This window comes from Centroberyx gerrardi, chromosome 15 (assembly GCF_048128805.1).
Source record: "Centroberyx gerrardi isolate f3 chromosome 15, fCenGer3.hap1.cur.20231027, whole genome shotgun sequence".
NCBI classification, from domain to species: Eukaryota; Metazoa; Chordata; class Actinopteri; order Beryciformes; family Berycidae; genus Centroberyx; species Centroberyx gerrardi.
In genome coordinates, this window is record NC_136011.1 from 11978830 (window position 1) to 12000848 (window position 22019).

The window sequence follows — 22019 nt, forward strand, 5'->3', positions numbered from 1 at the left end:
AAACTGTCATGAAATACTAATATTTTGAGGGGGAAGCTTTTTTAAACAGTCATAATCATTATCAGAGAGTAACTAGGGACTAATTGATAAACATTGACAAAAGATAGAAGCCAGCCATACCATCACAAGTAGTCAATACAACCTGCCAACTATTACTATGGATAGTTAAGTTATGATGATGTGACATTTTTACTGCAATGTCCCATAGTAAAAAACTCCCTTGGTATTTCCATTGGAATCCAAAGAATATTGAATTCTATGAAACACTGGCACCGGACAAAAATCTAATGTGGTCAGCGGTCCATCCTGTGAGGAAGGTCACTGTAATTCTTGTCTGCAAAATGTTAGAAAATGAGAAGTGCAATTCCCTGAAACTTTTAAGGGTATTAGACTATCTAAAGGCAGAAGCATTAGGCTTAGGTGTGAAATTACTTTAAAATCAATAACATACCCTCAGTACATTAGGTTGCCGACGTCAGGGTGCACCCATTTGCTTACTTAATGGGTCAGTTCTAATCACAAGATAGCTGGCAAATTAAAGCCAACCAACCCATATTTTAATGTACATTCTTCATGCATGAGGCATACACTCAATGTGATGAATCTACTAACCGGTTGTAAAAAGCACTATACGTAGTACAATGCAGTGACGGTAATCTTACGTTGACAGTAATGGCAAAAGAAAAAATAAAAATAGCATGAACGATGTCTGAAAAATTACAATTCATTTTATTCCAAGTCTCACTTAGTGTTATGTTCTCTTTTGCTGCATTTTACGGAGACAACACGTACTGTGACAAAAAAAAAAACTTGTATAAGATGAAATTCCTCATGTAGCTTAATTGTATTGGGAGATTTCAGTGAGAATTGTACAAAATACACCTATTAAGATGATAGAGATCAGAAAGAAAAAAAATATAGATTAAAATGCTGAAGGGAATAACCACAAAAGAAACAATTACTTTCATCTATAATTCATGAGAGGCATAAATGCCACTAGAGACCAGAAATGTGGGTGATAAATTTCATAGTTTTACCTCATGAAGATGTTTATAATCTACTTTATCACCGAGTATTAGAATTCCCCTTTTAACTGCCCATTCTACTCACAAGACAGTAGTGAAATTACTTGTCTGTATTTTTGTACAAAATAATGTAGAAAAATATAAATAAAATTATATCTTTATGCGTTTTCTCTGACATAGCGTTTACAGTAAGATGGATAGACCACTCAGTATTTGGATTGTAATGGATTTCTCATTTCTAGGTTTATGACTCATCACTTTTGCTCTGACTCATCTACATTATGAGATTCTTAAACATAAAGGTTTCAAGGAATCGCACACCACGTGTTTAATGCAATTGTTGTTATTTCTTGCATTGTTTAAGAGGTGCAAGTGTTCTGAGGAGAGTTATTTTCCTTTTTATTGCCTGAAGGATACAAATGTGACATTGTCATTACCCAAATATTCAATAACAACTGACCATGCACATTGCACTGTATTGGCTACCAGTGAACATAAATAAAAATAAATAAATAAATAAATTAAAAAAACAGAACAAAACAAATCACAAACTAACTGACCTTCACAATGATGGATGGGCTTGCATTCACTCATTTCAACAGGATCATGAGCTTTTGGCTCCTGGCAATGAGCTAATGTAGGGATTTATACTGTAACTGCAAATCAACCACCAATATACAGTAGATATAAATTTGTTAAAACTCCAGACATCCAAAAAATCAACAAGTTTGCTCCAACTTTGTTCCCCAATGGTCAATACATATATGTTCTATTTTAATACTCCATCATGACTATATTTTACAGTATATTATGGCTAAATCACAATGAGGTACTACAGGATAAATGGTTTGAATGGTACAGAAGGACGAAGGTTATAGAGGGATGCAGCCGGCTAAAACTCATTGTGAGGAAGACTGAGATTTGGCAAAAGTGCTTTTACGTTACAAGCATAGCAATTTAGCTGGAAAGAGAAGTCAGTATACTGATATGAGCATATTGTATGTTTTCAAAGGTTATGCCATGACTCAGCCTCCGTTTGTGTTCAATTTCTGTGGCCAGCATGCAGTCAATTGTTTCTAAATTGGCCTTTTTAAGTCCTCAAGTTGCCCAAATTGCAACAAATTAAAACTTAAAATTGGCCGGTGTCCTGGGTTTCCCTGATTTTTTTCTCTAGGTCCTTACTGTGCAAAATCACGCTTATCTGCTCTCTGTTATTTACCATGACAGTAGTCTGGATGTCTAAACTCTTTAAAATAAACTGTTGGAAATAAGTCTTCTTTGGTATTTTTAGGATCCCCAGTATGAGCAAAAGACAGTGCTGCAGAATTAATGAAACCCAATTTTGCGAGGTATCGTTTTGTCCTTCTGAACTTCCTCTAATGCAACAACGCAATTAAAAACAGGAATGGTGCAACCATTTTGATCTTGCTTTGAGGTAGGTTTCATCCTCAAGCCAAAAACAACACTGCATTAATAACCAGCAACTCATTGATACAGCAGATATAGATCAAGTGGAGGTCATGCAATCCCCCACTATCTCTCACTCTGAGGATGTGTGGGCAACGCACAGGTGATTTGAATCCGAGGAACAGAAAGAAAAAGCCAAGGCAAATGAGAGGGAAGGGCAAATGAATAAGACTGAGGTAGATGAAGCCACTGCATCTAGAGTGAATAACACATTTCCTTAGATGAGCAGTAGAGAGAAATAGACTCACTTAAAAAGCAATACGGTTTTAACTATAAATCTCAATCTCATTCAAAGCTCTATTTCTGCCATGTCTGGAAATATTGTATGACATTACATTGTTTCCTAAGGGTGTTCTCTACATAATATCCATATTACTGCTCAGGGAACATTTGACTTATACAGCATTGTCTCTTTAATGTCAAAACACCTCTTGTGTAAGATCTGCCTAAATATTTAACAAACTCTTTCACAGGTTGGGGCCAAGCAGATAATTTGCAGCACTGTTACAACAAACCAATACAGGGCTTTGACCGGAGGAATATAACTGTGCACTGGCAAAATCTGCTACGGAAAAGTGTAATGTTAGTATAAATAATTCAAACATTGTTTTGGCTTTCGGGAAAAACACTCTATGGTAAACTCTAGCAGACAGAAATGTGTTTTAGCATTATATCAGGCTCTGCAGAAGGGTGTGATCATCTTAATGTATGCGAAGCAACAGTAAATCTTAAATCTTTCAATGCAGGCCTATATCACATTAATCTTAGTCAATATAATGAGGTGGTGCCTACAGTTCACACTGGCACAGACAAAAGCAAAAATCAACAAACTGAAACAAAAGCAAGGGAGAATCTTAAGCCTCATGTCGTCTAAAACAAAACTGTGATTTACAAGGAATTCATGGCAAGTCTTATCCTGATCCTGTCCCATGATTTGCTCATTTTCAATCATATTTGCTTAACATGACCATTTGAATTTTAAATGTGAATTGATCATCGTCAATGATATTTCAATCCCCAGCATAGATTGTCCCTGACAAATCACATTAGCAAAGAGTTGCTTTACCCACATGAATAAATGTAAAGGCTAACAGTGTCCAGCCCACAAATTAGCAAGCCAGTCAGCATTCAGTGCCTACATACTGAAACTGCTTTCTCAGAGGAAACAATCCCCAATCCCCTGAATCACATAATAAGGAAATATAAGCAAAAATGAAAACAAGTGATTCATGGGGCTGGATTTAAGGAAATTAAGTTATTGCATGTTTATGTTTTCTCCTGCCTAAAACTGACACGGAATCACAAAACATGAGCTCATTTGGATGACAGGTGTTTTTCGGATACTATTCAGAAAAATCCATTCACTCCTACTACTAAAAAATAAGAGTAAATTATGTTGATTGATAGTGGCACATTTCGCTCATTATGATTCATGACACTTTTAACCTGAGCCACAGCAACATTAGTCTTCCAAGTGGAGTAGCTGTGGTACTTTGCTTATAATTAAACAAGGGACATGAGCAATTTATTAAACAAAGATGGGATACTCAAAAAATAGAGAGGTTAATGAGATGCTGCTTTATTATGATAGAGGAAAGGGTTTTATTTTTCAGGTTGGGCTCAGATCAAATGGTAGAGGATTCAGCAACATTTGCAAATGTATTTATCATACCTCACCCAATTTTTAGGGAATTGCGCTGTTATGCAACTTATGATTCATATATTACTCTGTGTATGAAAAAAAAAAAAACTTCAGACTCATTTGGAAGAGAAGGGAGCATGAAGAGAGAAGGGAAATATATAGCACAAGGGAATACAAGTCTCTCTTTAAAGAATGGTTGTGTCCCTCAGGACATGTTGGTCTTGAGCGTAATGACTCTCCGTGCAGACCTCCTGAGACAAATTGCCACTGACCCCCATGGATTTTCCAGGGCACACTCGATTGGAAATGGACTATTCAATTTCCCACAGGGAGCCTTGCCATTTCCTCGGCATGCCTCATTGGAAAGGCATTTCCATTCACTTTTGGGTTTTGCCAGTCGGACAAAAATATTCACAAAAAGTTGTATCAATGGTGTGATAACTCTCAATAAATCATAATTATAGTTTTATTCACTGTACATTGTTAATTATAATCAACTACTGAGATTCATAAAGGCTGATTTGTTTTGCTATTCTCTAGGATACTGGGCGAGGCTGACAGGAAGGAGAAATAATTATGTATTACAGTGAGAATCATCCCATATAAATTAATCACAGTGTATCCCTTTTCTGCTGCATGTCCGGAAAGTAACACGTTGCAGGCTTATAATGGGACAAGATGTATGAACCATTAAAAATCGCAATCTCTCTAAAAGGTAGCTAAACCACTAGTTGGCCATCATAAATCACCTATACAAAGCAGTGATGCAGTTTTATGTCGTTCTACAAACATGTATTGTGTACATTTTATCCCATTTCATAACACATACTGAAGGGTCGAGTGTGATTTCATACCCTAGTGCATCATTACAACATCCGGAAGCATTCCATCAGTGTAAAGCCACTGAAATGGCCATAATCCATGATCTAAAAGCTGAAATATAACTAAGCAAACAGACATGCAAAGGATGCATTTCAGTCTAAAGTTGAGGTATAGGTATCTCCCTTTTATCTATTTTCTGCTCAGATTCATCCATTCCTTTCTGTGGGCCAAGAAATAGAGTTTTTCATCACTGCAGTCTCTCACCAGCATCGACCAGCAGTATTGATCTGGAGCAGATCTCCTTCCACTCTACCTGGGGAGCCAGATGAGCCTGGTTCATATTGATCCAACCTTTTTATTCTACATTCTCCTTCGCCCTTTCTTTAGGTTGGGAAAAATTATATGCTTGTCATCTTTTATAATAAATATACTTTGGGAAAGGCATTGATAACTATTAATTGACAGTTTGCTGTTGCATTTTCCTATCCTGGTGACCTACAGTAGAAGAAAAGACTTGAGCGCCCATTGAAGCCTGCCTCCAACCTCAGAGAAAGTGTCTGTCATGACAGCTCAGAGACGTGGAGGCATGCTACTGCTTATCTGATTGAGGATGCTGGCTATGAAGCCGAGACTGCGTTAGATGGGCATAAAGAAGCAAAACATGTCTATCAGGAAGCCAGGCAGGCAGTCAGGTCTGACGTATGAAAAGTAAACGCTTGAAACAAATGCACCTAATTTTCTTTGAAAAGGAAACGCTCTCGCATAACTTGTGGCAACAGTCTGAAGAGCGGTTTTCTTCTTTCTCTTCTTCACCACATTTTCCATCTGCGTCTCTCTCAATCACATGCTTCTGTCTTATAATCCCACTATCACGCTTCTCTTTCCACATAGTACCTTTCTCCCTTTCTCTCTGCCCCTTTCCTTGTGCTCATTCTTTAAATGCCTCCCTCCGTCTGCTTTAAGTCCCTCACTCTCTCTCTGTGTCTTCTTGCCTCCCCCTCAGGAGCAGAATCTGTGGTAATGTACTAATCTGTGGAGCTTTAGTGCAGTCTTGCCAATCTGCCATGTCAGATACACAAATCTCACTCCAGGCAATTACAGGCCTTTTTCTCTGCACTGCAACAGAGTCTGTTTCCCCATCGCTGTTGCAACTAAAACCACCTCACAATGTATGTGACCCATCAAGTGCAATTACCTTGTTTGTTAGAAACACTGATGGCTCTTTGGTGGTATGGACAGGTGAGCTAGGCACAGGCGCGGGGAAGGTAAATTAGTTCTTAGTAGGTAAATTATGGAATATCAAAGAATTCACTGTACATGAAAAGTGAGAGAATTACGTTTTCCCACCATGAAAGGAGTACATGAAGGAGACACGACTAGAAAGAGGTAGTGGTCTGACATAGGAACAGTGCAGGAACAGTGCAGTGGAAAGTAAGGGTGTTGTGGCAGACTCTCACTCTCACTTTCGAGTGAGAGTGAATTTTTTTTTTTTCAATTTTGCTGTAATCATTATTCCTCTTTTAATTGTCAGAATACATGTACTGTTATGTGAAAGAATTAAAGGCCATGCCTCTAATAGTATAAACCCTAACATTGTGAAAATTACACTATACAGTGTGTACCAATTCACATTCAAAAACAAACTGGTTAACATGGTACGGTATGTTCAAAATAAAGGAATATTAGGTCCCATCCGAGTAAAGGCTAGTTCTGTAGTGGTGTTTGCATAAAATATATCCAAACAGCCTTAAGATGGCTTGGCAAATTATAAAAGCTTCTACAATAATTCATAATGATCACTTTTATCCCATAATGCATCTCTTTCCTTACGGTATCTGTTTGTCAGGATGAGAATGCTCCTATCAATAAGGTACAAGATGTCATCCAATGCTTCATAAAACACACATCTCACAAGTGAGATATTTCACCAAAGACCAATTATACACTCACCGAGCACTTTATTAGGAACACCTGTACACCTGCTTATTCATGCAATTATCCATTCAGCCAATCATGTGGCAGCAGTGCAATGCATAAGATCATGCAGATACGTGGCATGGTTGTTGGTGCCAGACGGGCTGGTTTGAGTATTTCTGAAACTGCTGATCTCCTGGGATTTTCACGCACAACAGTCTCTAGAGTTTACACAGAATGGTGCAAAAAACAAAAAACATCCAGTGAGCGGCGGTTCTGCGGACGGAAACGCCTTGTTGATGAGAGAGGTCAGAGGAGAATGGCCAGACTGGTTCTAGCTGACAGAACAGTCTACAGTAACTCAGATAACCTCTTTACAACTGTGGTGAGCAGAAAAGCATCTCAGAATGCAACACGTCAAACCTTGAGGCGGATGTCACTTTGGTAGCCGGTTGACATTGAGCTGAAAGTGGATACCTACCCAGTATTAGTAAGGTGTTCCTAATAAAGTGCTCAGTGAGTGTATATTTTATTGCATCCACATTGAGTCCACAAGGTGTTCAGTGTGCCTGTTCGTGTGTGTGCAGGTCCTTTTTTCATGTATCCATCTACCAAGATATCTTCTCAACCAGTAAAGACAGAGACGCTCAACAAAACCTACAATATTGAGTTTTAGCATGAGACAAAAATAAATACAATACAGTATTACTTTACCATAATTGGCCAGATAGGGAAATTTTGGATTGAATTTCAAAACTTTAAAAGGGGTTTAAAAATCCCATACCATGGATCATAAAAGTACGAGACTTTACATATACTTTACATATACAGCTGTCCTTCCTCTACAAATTTATCCAAATTCCCCTGCTCAAGCCCACCACGATGGATAATTTTCCATTTTGAATTCTTAGAAAAAAATGTTTTTCTATTTTTGAAGTACACCAAACCAAGGACATTATTACATGTTGGACTGACATAAACACATGACCTTGAGAAAGGGCATGGCCTATCACAAACTATAATTCCATGACAGTCAAATCATGGAACAAAGATCAACCAACAGGATGCACCACAGATGTCAACAATGTGCATCTATCTCTGCTCAGTCAAATTTAATCCAAAGTTTGTCTTTGACTGGTGCATGTTGTTGCGGCCTGCTGTATAGCGTTTATAACTCAGCCACGGTTTGGATGAATCCTCTAAGATTTGATATAATAAAACCTGACTGTGCCAAATGTGAAATCAACGTGAATTTCTTTGTCAGACAGTTGATAGACGGGCTTCTTCCTGATATGAGTCAACATGTGAAAGTCATATGGACAAAGAAAACTACTGAGGCTAAAAGGGAGTTTTGTATTTGCATAATGCATTGAGTGTGCTGTCTCTGCTAGAATATTATAAGGCAGACTACTTTTTTTGTGCGTCGCCTGTCCAAATGATGCCATCCTGTGCTATCTCCTGTCTTACTCTAGCCTATCTTACTAAAATAATTACGCCTACAATTATTCATCATCACCCCCCCCCCCCCCCCCCTCACTCTAGCATTCATCATCTTTTTCACACTACTGTTCTGAAGGAACATGAGTAATTATATGTGTGAAATTAGTTTTGATAGCATTTCAGTGGCATTCATTGACTCAAAGCATGCATGTGGCCATTCGATTGTTGCTGGAGTAGCCTACCGATACTTTGGAGAGGGAGCAACATTCACAGTTCTGAGTCTATTGCCTGGGGCTAATGAGGGTGTTTTGTGCAGTCAATAATTTTAATGTCATTTTTTTTAGAATTCTCAAAATGTAGGCATTTAAAGATCAAATATTTAGCAAAGACATGGAAGGAGGAGAATATTGCATTTGCATTGCTGGAGTCAATGAATTTTTAAATCTCAGTGCCCAGTAGCATAGGCCTATGACTTTTCTATGTTTCGGGGATGAGGCAGCTTCCTTTGACAGATAAATTGCTGTGACAAATCGTGGTTAAATGAGGGATGAGCTTTGAAATCTAAGTTGGTAATCAACAGGAACATTTGCTAAAGCCTGCGAAAAACCAAACACCTCAGCAAGTCTTCTCAGCAAAATCCTAAACAAAGCAAAGAAAAACATAGTCTGAAAAATGTTGCTGAGGCTTAAAACCTGGAATTGAATGTAAACCGGACGCTTGCAAGATAATACCATTGTAAATATCTCCCTTCACTTCCATGTTGAAATTTCTCTAAAAGTGCTGCTTTTTGTCTGACTGAAAATGCAATGCGACACAAAAAAGGGAAGGACAGGACCACTTCTTCCTGTAAGCACTGGGATTTCACTTCACTCACTTTTTTGAAAGCTTTCCCTTTCTGGAGGAGGGTAGCTGTCATACAGCTTGTCTTTAGGAGAGCACAGTTTATGTTCATAAATACTGTTTTTTTAAAGCACTAAGCATTTCTTTTTAAGTCATCTCAACTGGTCAGTAAAGCTATAGTGCATTCTGAGTTCACAAGCCTAGTAGTAAGCCAATCTCAAATGGAGCATTTACCAATACACAGAATTTGATTTTGCAATCCTTTGTGCCATATGCCAAGGTGAAAATTCATACAGAATTCAGATGTCAAAAGAATGATGTACTAACTCACAAATGGTAACTATAGAGGACATCTGGCTCTGTCATCATAAATCTACAGCACCGTCAGACAGGCAGCACCATTCACTAACCACCTAATCTAAATGTTACAGGGTTGAGTGTGTCAGTGCAGGTATGTCACTGAGGTTATCAAGTGGCTCCTCCCATCACAGATGTTTCGTTGAATTAGACCCACAACACCTCCAGAAGGCTCAACGGTGATTTCTGGTGTCACAGAACCACACCCCTCTACACGAAATACAGTTAAAGTCGTTTCCACTAACCTGGACCTATATTTAGGCTTATCTCTAGTTCCCAACATTAATCATAATTTCTAAACTCGCTATTGATTTCATCAACAACAACAACAACAACAACAACAGGATAATGGGACAGCTGCTGGCTCAGAACAGCCCACTCAGCAGTTCAGCAACCAAATTTGTGTCAAGAATTACCTACTAAAGGAACAACTGATTCTACTAGTAGTAAACCAATCTCAGTTAGTCCATGACCAAAAGCTTGTACTGTATACAAACTAGTATCATGAATTGCCCTTCCCAAAAAATCTAATTCAGTGGGGCAATGAGAATGTCCTTTTTATTTCATAGTCATACAACATAACATATAAAATGGGGAAATATGTGTAACACAGGTATTTTAAGTATATTCAGTTCTGGAGAGAGTCTATAAACATCCATTTTCTAATTGGGAAAAAATAAACAAAGAAAAAAAACAAACTACTGATCTGTATGCAGTATGAGCTTTCAGTCAGGCTCTTAGGGTTGGGGTTTTCAGACCAGATGGCGATGATGTTACCCATATGCCAAGAACTCAATAACTAGATATGATCCCAAATGAGTTTTTGTTGGAAATTCTGAAGTAGCTTCTGAAACAGCATTTTCCACTGCCATTATTAGAAATGAGAGTCCAGATGATCACTCAGAATAATTCTGTTAGGAGTGATTAGCTCTGAGTATGCCTTCTAGGAGAACTGTGGACCAAGACCGCCAGAAACAAGCAGCCCACAGCATTACCGAGCCATCTCTACTTAGGGAAGCCTTGATGCGTTTCCTTTGTTTTGACCATACCACCGAGCTCATGGGGAAGCATGTATTAACAAGGAAAAGACTGATACCATAGATATGCTTAATATCTAAAGTTAATACTGAGAAACTGTAATCCTGAGGGAGGCAGTGTAGCTGAAAGGATTCCACTGACAGTCTTCCAGGTTTCATGTGAAACTACAAAGGCAACATCTGTTGTTGATTCAATGCACACCACATGGTATCGTGTTACCTGTCAGATAAAGAAGGCAGTCAGGTCTTGACAAGTTGCATGCTGACATGCCGTTCCACATTATTCTTAAGAACCCGCTGCGTCCTCAACGCAAAAGTCTCATGTGCTTCAAATAAGCAACTCGTTGTTATATAGATCATCCTAAAACATAAAGCACTTCTCTGATCACTGCTATTGTATCCTCAAAACTAAGCACTTTTCCAAGAAAAAAGGGAAAAATACAAGCAAGGTTTTAGGATTCCTCGGAGCTGCAAGAACTGCTGAAAGAAAGGGGGATTTAACACGTACTTAAGGAATAACCAAGCCACGGTTGATGATGGCAAGTGTAATCCTTACAAGTCACAAAGAATAACGTCACTGAGGCAGAGCTTCATCAAATTTCAGAAAGTTCGATATGGTACAGTATAATCACTTGGACTCAAATGGACAGGCGAAATGAAAGGTTGCAAATGTTAACTACCTTTACATGACAAAAAGTCCCAAAAATATAGCAAAATATATAGCCTGTTAATGTTTCTACATTTCCTTTCAAGTGTTTGTGGGATGAAGCATCACATTTTTGAGCTGTTTAAACTTTGGAGAGAAGAAAGGACGCTGTATTAAGTCCTTTGCAATATGTAGTTGGTAGTCCTTTGTATAACATTGCCCACTGAAGCATCTTAATGAATTTGTTGTGAAGTTAACGGGTGGTATTTCAAAATCCCACATATGTCAAGGGCAATACATCGCTTTATCAATGTCTTTCACTGGCCTCACCACACTTCTATAGCAATTACTGACTGAGCTCTGTTGAAATGCCATCTTAAGTATAATCCATTAGTGTAAATGGTCAAAAGGAATGCAAACAAATGCACACATCCCTAGAATATGTTTTCAGGGATTAAAGCAAAAAAAAAATCTTCTGACTGAAAAAAAAAATTCAGGCCAAGTCATATTCCCCATCTACAATTTGTAAAACAAGTTACAGAGGAGGCCCCCACATTAGGGCGTGTACACACTGTCTGGCTTTTTTTTTTTTTTTTTTAGAAAAGGCGGGTGCTGCACCGCCTTTTTAGAGCGGCTGCTTTTTTTCCCGCTGTGCGGTCGCTTCCCATAGGTTTTCATGTAAAAAAGGCAGAGGCAGCTGAGAAAAAGGCGGACAGTGTGTACACGCCCTTAGCCCTTGACGCCTGCTAAACAAGTAAAATTATGAGATTTCAGCACCACCCCACGCATAACCATTGCTGCTGTTCTCTAATGCAGCCATCAAGTTGTAAAAAGGCTTTAACCTACACTTTATTTAAATACTCGAGACCAATAGCGTTTTAAGGGAAGAAGATGCTTTTGAACAGCTTTTCTTTTGCCAGTTTGCTTTTACGTAATTTCAATGCTGTTTTCAATCTATGAATTAAACTGATACTTTTTGCAAGGCTTGACTCAGTTTTTAGTCATACAAATAATCAACCATCTACATAACTTTTCAGTGCATATGTTTTTATTTATCTTACACCAAACAAAACAATGTTTTTGTCTTAAGTGAGCCTCTTATCACTTAACAGAAAAAGACAAAAAAACAAAACAAAAACACAGCCGCTCTAGGCACTGCACCAACTGCTTTTTTTTTTACCAAATGACCAGTCACGACGAAGAGATGGATTACATGCTAGGAAGCCAGTTTTGGGTTGTAGCCTACATACGACGTGACAAAACCCTTCAAAACCCCTATGTCCCACTATAATGGCCACCCATTAAAAGTCTATCTGCATGTTATTTTCTTTTAATAATAACGTGTTATTCTCTTTCCATTACTCTTGAATTATGCTATGCATTGTGTGTGCTATCAGTTGATTATATTGTATAATGAAGACAGATAGGACGTGCTATGCCAAGTGCTATAGGGATGAGGGGGAATTAGTGTGCGCATGCAGGTGAACACGGCGTTCGGGCTCATCTAATTGCAAACTGTCCCGATTCTTAGCTGCTGGAATAAACTTTCCTTGTGGATTATTCTCGGTCGGAAGATGTGGGTGGTTGCAAAAGGATTGCTTTCTTCTCGTTCGTCGGAGTGGTGAGATTGCAGGTTGCTTTTTGAACCACGGTTTCTCGCTCCTTCGTCACAAACTTTGACTTTGATTGCAATCTTGATTAACTTTATTCGTATTTGAACTATTTCTATTGCTTGCTGGACATTAAGACTCTCGTAATTTGGGGGTTTTGGGGTATTTTGTCACGTTTTTAAATGTATATTTTGGTGTTAATCTAACGTCGGCTTGTGTGTAGACTAAAATTTAATGTGCACGCGTTCGCCGAGACGTGATTAATTGATTAGCCTACTTCAATACACCGTGGGGCTATATTATCGTCTCCGATTGTTTCGTTATTATACATATTATTGTTATATTGTCAAGAAAGGAAGTGTATGATTTTCAGTTTGTGGCTTTAATTAGTAGCCTAAGAGAAGGCCCTCCAGCAGCTTCAGTAGGCTAGCCTATAGGGCTCCATTACCCGATCCGTCTCAATTACAACATAAGGAACTGATAGTAGACAATCGTATGGCAAAATTCATAAGTAGGCTAATGTAAATAAAATAACATTATTAAAAGAACATTATAACATTATAGCCTACAGCCATAGCCTATCTGAAATGGACATGGGGAGCCAAGCCTACATTATCAGCATTCTAGTCAAAAGACGGATTAGGCATTCGAGAATATTATGGCCTAACGAGAAATATAGGCTATAGGCTATATACGTATAATTACCGACATCCAAGTAGATTGTATGCCTATACAAATCAGCTACCTATCACCTGGTAGCGCGATTCCTAAGTCCCGTAACACCCCCCTCCCCTCACTTTTTTTCCCCCTTCGGATCTACACTGATCTCATACATGGCCTCTCTGGAATCCAATTGACGGAAATCCGTCGTAGCGACGGAGAACTTTAATCCGTGTGTTTTCTTCTCTGGTTTAACTCAACAAGGCCTGTTTAGATGGCACACTGGCACTACAACAGGGCTGCAGCACTTCACTACTGGCCTCATGTTTGGTTTTCAGACATGTTCACAGCCTTGATTTTGTCTTGGACTTTGATTTAATTTTACTCAGTGATGCTTGGACTTAAACATTTTTGTTAAATGAATTAAGACCAAAGCAAATAATCTCAGATAAAAAAATATACAGTATATACTACATGAAATACTAATATATTACTGCCACTATGAGCACAGCAAATGGTGATGATGGCATTGGTTTCAGGGTCGGGCTCTCTAGTATAAAAAAATAAAAACACAAAAAACTGTAAATTCACAAAAAAATAAAAATAAATAAACATCCATTCATACATTTGTCCTGAGTCCTTGAGTCTGATAAAATGCTACACATGCTAACTGTGTGAATATGTTTTGTTATAAATCACAAACCACTTTGGGTTTGTGTACAAGAGAACACTTTTAATATCCACACTCTGTCAACTCCCACAATTAGCCATAAATGGCTGTTGAATTGCCTCATGTTTGGCAATTTGGCATTCAATTTCAACTCATATGACAACAACAACAAAAAAAATGACAGGAAACCTAAACAACAGAACCTTTTCCGCATGTGAAGTTGATCACTGGGGATGATGCAAACTGTAAGCTATTATTTGAAGGCATTTGTTGGCTTTACAAATGTTTGACACCCAATTATACAGCTCTAGTGTATCTGCTCTCTGGAACATGAAAGAACAAGGGAGTAGGGCATGCTGAACATCAGTTTAGTTTGACACAATAATTAATACGATTTTATGTGAAATATTACACATCACGTGCAAACAAACTTGGGAAAGGGATTTCCTTATCCACTTGCCCAGTTCATTGACAGAAATCCCAGGGAATACGCATGGCATCATGAAAAGGGACAATTTCCATCTTTAAAAAGTGAAAGCAATTATATTAAAAAGTATACTAATTTAGAAATAGCACAGTTGTACCTGTAAGCCTGTCTGTACAGCCTGCAGGCCCTCTTAAGCTGCACATGGCAGTTCATTGTGATGACAGCAATTAAATGCCCTTGTTATTTGTGTGCCAGTGGTATTATGACTTATCCTATGCCCTGCTCTCTGGAGCTGGATGGAAATGAGGTTTTAGGAATCCAATGTCAGTTCACCAGCTAAATGCAACACACATACACTAGTCCATTCTCAAAGGACCTACCCATGAAACAGAGGATAAACCATATAAACCATACAAGTGGTGAATGTGACACAAGAGGACCTCAAGAGGGCTACATAATACACTATATTCTCAGAAGCTCAAAACAGACAATGAACGCAGCCACTGTCATAACTCCTAGATTTAATACCACACTAAAGTGAGGATGTGTCTTTGTGACCATACATAACTTGACTGTGCTGGTTACACACTGTATGACACAGGGGACAACTAGCTTAGGCCCAAATTAGAAACAGTGTGCTATGTCAGCTTTGTGCAGCATCAGCATTCTCTCAATCTCTCCCTGTGGCTCGCCTTCTGCCACATCTAAGCTGGTTGTTTGGTATAGTGTAGTAAAAACCTATAGGGGTATCAGATAATGCCATATACAATGCTACAAAGACCAGACTGCAGCAAGTGTGTACTCTGAAAATTAATGATATTCTAGCTGAAATCAGAATTTTGACATTTGATTTACATCATAACGCAATGTTAAGTCTTATTCTAAATGTCCTGTCCTGAGCTAAGGTCAAAAACACAACACTTAAACTAAAGTATCTCTAAAACAAATATTCAGTTCCTGTGAGAGAGTTTCATTTTCTTCCACCTTACTAACATCAACACAGATTGGTGTTCTCATCAAGAACAGATTGGGCATGGACACGACGTGTATATTTAATCAAAAGGGGAGACCTTCAATCTCACCAATTCATGAACTATATGGGTTTCAGACTTCAAGTGTAAACAGGGTATCCACTAAATTCAGGAAATATTCAATTTCATCTAAAGTATTTGTATAATCAAGAAAAATAGTAGACATCCATTTGCAAAACCATACGCAACCAATGTCACCAGTAGGACTAAGTAAATAACACTTACCTCAGAAGATGGTTAAATGACCCTCCACCCTCCCACACATCCAATTGATAATGATTTCAATTTTGTGTGTATTTCACTTGTGTGTAAGAAAGACACAGTGGCAAATGTAGCATGTGGAGACCATTGTGTATGTCACACTGCAGCTTACATTTCTAGCAGCGGAATATCTGACATTATTGTAGCTAACATTCCTGTCCAAACAGTAGAAAGTAAAATCTCCCTACAAAGAACACAATATTATTCATACTGTGCATCCACTGTTGCGCATTTTGGAGCCTTACCTGTTCAGGTGATTCTTCACAAGTACAGTATATGATAACAAATAGCATTAAACATACCACAAAATTATATATTTGGTGTAAAGAAGTGAGAAATGTTGCAAACTCACTGCTGAAAAGATTTTGCAAAACTAGGTATGCAAATAGCACAGTCATGTGAATATCAAAGGAACAATAATGGCAAGTGAAATCATGGAATACATTATTTTAGAATGTGAGTGAAACACTTGAATATCAAAATCAAAATTTGATATTAGTCAATACCATGAAATCCAAAAGGATTGTTTTGAGAAATTTGAAAAGTTGTATCATCACAGACAATTCTGCAACAATTATAAGGGATAAATTAACATTCAAGTTTCCCACACATCAGTAAGCTAATGGTGACTGACTAATTTTGGCTTTACTTGATAAACCAACTTGAAAGAATCACAAAGTTTTACCTTGAATGCTCAGTAGGGACCTTAGAAGCCAAGCTTCCCCTCTCTGCCCTGAGGAGGAGAGTCAAATGGCAAAGATCAGAAGTCCACTTACCCCAAAGGGAGAGGTGAGGATCACAGCCAGGATGGGAGGCCCACAACACTATGATCAAGCCTTGCCCGCAACCCAACACCCATTATTTGAACAAAAAGAATGTAGTTACCGCTGGGTGGTGTTGTGCTGACACTAGGACAGCAACTATTGTGTTCATATTCCCATGTGAGTCTCATTTATGATTCCCATGCATCAAGCAGAACAGAAACAAGTGACACAGCAGAAAAGTGTGAGTGCAAAGCAAAAGCGGCACCTACCTTGAACACCCTTCATACACATTATTAGCGGAGAAAGCAATTATAAATGCCAATGACTTTATATACTTCATACAGTATGAGTATATAATGCCACACACACTGCAGTCATAGTTCTATGGATACATAGAATCAAATAAATAGTACCTTTACTTTTACCTATAAGATTTGATGGAATGTTCCATGAAGAAAGCAGATTCCAGACAAAAAGGGAGAACAAAAGGAGAGGAGACACCAATAAGTGTCATGGTCAAGTTGGAAAAGGACAGAGGACAGGAGAAAGAGGCTTGATGGCTAAATATATGTGCAATTATAAGTTAGGAGATGTGTGACTGTAAAGTGACTAACAATAGAAGGTAGATGCAAATAAGCAATACTTCAATCGCATCACTGCCCTGCTGCATGGTGGGATACGCATTAGCCATACAAATGCAAAGATGAGGTGAATGCAGACTTAGAATGGACAGACTGTCGGTTTAGACACTCAACATGCAGTCCGGTGGCGAGGACAGAGAAGGATTAGCTTAAAATTTCAGTACGCTATGTTCCACAATGCATGCATTATATCCTAATAATGTGAATGTAAATGCCCCTTTGCTTGAAACACATCATCATGAAACAGCAGAATGTAGATATGAATAATTAAACAGAAAAAAAAAAAGAAAAGAAGTTTATGGAGAGATGTGACACGGCTGCCCAGCAGAGTGGGGAGTAGAAAGCCAAATGAGCTTGAAAAGGGGGTCATACCAGAAAAAAAAGTCACTGGGAGAATGGAAATCAAGTAGGTCATTCAAAATAACTGAAATGACAGCCCATATCTGAAGCTTCAAGCCTGAGTACCCCAGCTGCACAAGAGTTAGAGGCAGACACATTTCTGAGCACAATGGGAGCAGGAGGAGGGACAATGGAGGAACGAGGGGAAAAGGAACAGATCCCATACCTTGGTCGCCCATCATCAGGTGTGCCAGACCTTAAAGGAAAACAAGAGCACAGTCAGCAGAGAACAAGGGATCATGGGAAGCTGTGTGACACTGACGCACAGGCATCTCTTTCAGTCTAGATGTCTGTGTTACTTGAGGAGTGCTGGGACAGGGAAGAGTGGGGCGGAGAGAGAGGAGGGTGCACAGACAGGGTTGGCTTGATGAGCATTTAGTCAACCAGAGCGGTTGCAATGCATCATCAGTCACTTACTAGAGATATTTCAGAAATCAAAATTCAGGTTGGCTTATTTTTCCCAGATGAGAAGCCCACACAGACTATCAACCCACCTACCAATCAATGACCAAACCCCAAGACAAATGTAGCTTAAGAGTGTTTTTATGTTGAACTTCAACAATTGTAAAATATGCTCATATCAACAATTGTAAAGTATCCACATAACATTTGTATCATACAATAAAAAAAATTTAAAAAAGGAAGATGGATTGGACATGGTCTGGCCATCCATTTGACTGAGGCAAATGTGTAAATTGTATTTCATTCCTTTGAATGGCACTGTTTAATGGAAATGCACAATGTAGATAACATTTAATCAAACTTTACTTATATATGAAAACACATTAACAATACACTGTAGACTCTAGGTGCAGCGCTAACTGCTTTGTATTGGCTGGCTGTTCCAATTCCTGCCAATAAGCGTTCCATTGGCATCCAGGTGAAAACTTTTTAGTGTTGAAATTTAACTCTCCAACACTATCAGACAACACATACACCATTTGAGTAATGTGGCATTACACAGTCAAAGTAGCTGCCTGCTAGCTAGCTACCTGGCTAATGCAAGCCCTTGTTAAGTGAATGGACTTTAGTTGGAACCAACCACCTTGTGATGACTGATAGAAAGGAAATCTTTGATTTCAGTAATTCCCTTTAGCTCGATCATCTGTCCACTACCACAATATTCAGACAGTGCAGGTACCACTTGATAGTGCCGGTGATTTAAAGCACAGACTAAAAATATTTCAACTCCATGGAGTGTCAATGGATGGGAAGTAGAGCGTCTGGCAAATGGAAAGAAGTTAGCAATGTGTGAAGAGTCTATTTAAATATGGTTAAGGGTCTCATGTCACTTTTTATTATAATACTTACCAACAAGGCATTTCTCATAATTCAGCCAAATTAAAAGGCACATCTCCCAGATTGACAGAAAAAAATATTACCTAGCAGCAACTTGTGATAATGATCCAAGTTTTTGCATATTTCTAATAGAATATGGTGTTTTTACTACGTTAATACTGATTAATACTTTTGTTAATATTGTTGCTCAGTTACACCATCATATTTCTGATAGTATTAGCCACTAGGAGCAATTTGGAGGAAATTAAATTGTGCATAAGGCATAAGGCTTTAACAGTGTATCCATTTTCATTTGAATTATCTCCAGACATTTGAAAACAGTGTAGCCTATTACATTGTTGGAGAAGTGGATTCATGAATGGGGCTTTAGTTGTTGCTGTTGTTTACTTTTTAGTACTTTATTTTTATTACTTTCTTATTGATTAATTTGATCAACTTGTCCCTTTATTTCAAGTTAATACCCTACCCAGTCAAGCATTTAAGATGTTGAATCATGGGTTATAATGAGTTGCAAAGATGGTGAATTACAATCTTATTCTTCAAAATGATATGAAAGACATCATTTAAGTCTTAGTTTAATCAAATGTGTGAACACATATCACAGAGTAGCCTGTGGATATATAACTTGTATGTAAAGCACTGTGTCATAAAATTATGACCGACAATATGGTTCCCTCATTTTATTTCCCATAAAAACAAGAAAGGCAAAAAGCTGAACCATTACAAGATTACTTACTTTAAATGCCAGAGAAAACTCTATTCAGAGGGTTTTAAAACACTGGTCTTGACCTTTTGTATTTTCATTAGCTTAGTTTGTCCGCCGAGACAAATGATTGCATTTTGGGAAACTATACTATTATGTCCAATATCAGAGAATGATGAAAATCTGATTAATCTGACTTACCATTCCAGTAATACCAATGGATCATTATCAGTATTGAAACATTTGCTTACATTTATTTGAGGAGTCTTAGCCATGAAAACATGTAGGTATACAAAATACAGCAAGAATGGGAACTAATGATTAATATACCCACCTTCAGCATAGTTGTCTTCTGGAAGCACGGACGGGCAAAGAGAGAGAGAGGAAGACATTCATTAAGCAGCATGCAGACTAGTACTGGCCATTGCATGTCGTCACCATGCAAGGCATTAAACATCACATGCAAGTGCCCCATTATAACCCCAGCAGAGGAAAAGTTGATTTCTGCAGAGGCCTTCAGTTTGTTGTCCCAGTGCAATCATTACCTCTTGAAGTAATTTATGTGACTCTGACTATAGCAGGCTTTTCTTTTTCTTTTTTGACTTTCAAGATCATAGCTTGGACAGTACACTGACCTGGAATACAGGACAGAGTTGTAGTTGTATAATATAAAGCTATTTAGGCCTTGACTGAATTAGCATGACCCTTCTGGGTACTATTACAGCATGTTAGGTAAGTTTAACAGACTACTTCTAAAAGGATACACAGGTTTTCAAACAAGTCCTGGTTGGTGGCAGATGAAAAATTATATTTGTAGGGGAAATTCTATCTTCTACTTGAAAGAAAGATGCTGTTTGTTCCACTAACAGTCCAGACAGCGGCCTGTTGAAGTTCATCTATGTTCTGATATGTAGTATTTATTTTGGCTGGTCAGCAGCATCCAACAGTGTTCCAACAGTGGGATGCAGCCAGGTCATCCTGACCCTCTGCTCAGCTCTTTCCAGTAAATGATAAAGTTGATGATTACACAACATGGCCGAGAGCGGGTTAGTTGGCGAGGCTGCGTCCTGTTTATGCGCACAGTTCTGCAAGTGTTACTGCAGAGAGAGAGAGAGTTGGAGCAGGCTGTGATAGACTTTTGAGTTTATGTCCTGTCTCTCCCTTGATCGATCACTGTAATAAATCTCTCTTTGAAGGAGCTCTGTCTGTGTGACTTTGTGTTTCAGGTGTTTCCCTAACACATTACAATTAAAAGTTAAGTCTTGATTATAGGGCATGGGATGCTCAGGGGCTATGAGGCACACAGTTAAGCTCAAGGCTGGTTTATCATGTTGGGTTAGGGCGATTAAATCCTTTATTCATTTGACACATTTTCAAGCAGGTTAAACTGATGGGGTTTAACTTTCAGTATCATAACAACTATTTAATTCAACAGAATCAGTGGATATCTGTGTAATATGTTTTGTTTTGTTTTTTCCCCTAAATGAATAAAATTGCACTACACTGTATGTGATGAAATGCACTGCAAGAGAAAACACTCCTAAATAAATGGAGTGGTTGTGGTATAGTAATGCCTCTAAGCTTGCAGAATAGGCAGTGGGTCTAGTGTTATTGGAAGTCTATTCAGGTGATTTGCACAAATTATTGAAAACAGCAACCAGTGAACACATATTGGCAATGCAAAGGGAGATTGCCTTCCGAATAAAATTGACTAAGGAGTAATTTTGGCTGTCAAAGTGAGGTTTGTGGAAGTGAGAAAAAACTACCACGTGAAATCTGTCACTCTAATAAAGGAGACTGAGAGAATAATTACTTGTTGCTAAATGATAGCAAATAGGTGTGATAAATTTCATGCTAACAGTGGGAAAATAAATAGATTTCACAAAATGATGTGAACGGAAACATGCATAAACACTGAAATGAGAGGGTGTAAAAGCCCATAGACCGCCTATAAAAAGAACAAAAAATGAGTCAGTCAACATTGCTCTTCATTCTTGTTTAGCCTGCAGACTGATTCCTGATTTACAGTACTATTAAAATATTTATAATCACAACATATGCAAAAATGCAAAACACATAAATGGTAGAATTTGTTGATAATACACCAGAATTTTCAATCATTTCATGATTTTTTCTTTCATTTGACTCTTCACCAAAATAATTAGTGTAATGAACTGAAATCACTTTTCATAAGATGTAAACAAAGACAGATAAGAGCATGCAAAGTCTAATTAATATTTGTTAAAAAATAGTTCTGAAACAAATCCAATTATTGTAACCATGTGCCTGGTTGTATAGGCAACAAAGCCCAGTTCCCATTAGAAAACAAACTCCTACCTCTTTTAAATGGTTTCTTGCCCACAT

General features: G+C 38.2%; 1 protein-coding gene across 21 annotated transcripts in view; it reads right to left on the minus strand.

Moving 5' to 3' along the window:
- Window positions 1–22019, minus strand: part of LOC139910623 (neurexin-1a) — a 253219-nt gene that overhangs the window by 215049 nt on the left and 16151 nt on the right. For 8 of the 21 annotated variants that reach the window (XM_071897980.2, XM_071897976.2, XM_071897973.2 and 5 more), the window contains exons 2-4: window positions 19990–20007; window positions 17820–17849; window positions 17027–17038 (exon numbers count right to left, since the gene is read on the minus strand). The exons of 4 other annotated variants lie outside the window; for them this stretch is intronic. In XM_071897980.2, coding sequence (XP_071754081.2) covers window positions 17027–17038; window positions 17820–17849; window positions 19990–20007 — 60 coding nt within the window. Of the gene's footprint in view, window positions 1–16534; window positions 16583–17026; window positions 17039–17819; window positions 17850–19989; window positions 20008–22019 lie in introns of all 21 variants that reach the window. 9 more of the 21 variants (XM_071897983.2, XM_078288717.1, XM_078288716.1 and 6 more) reach the window with 5 other exon arrangements.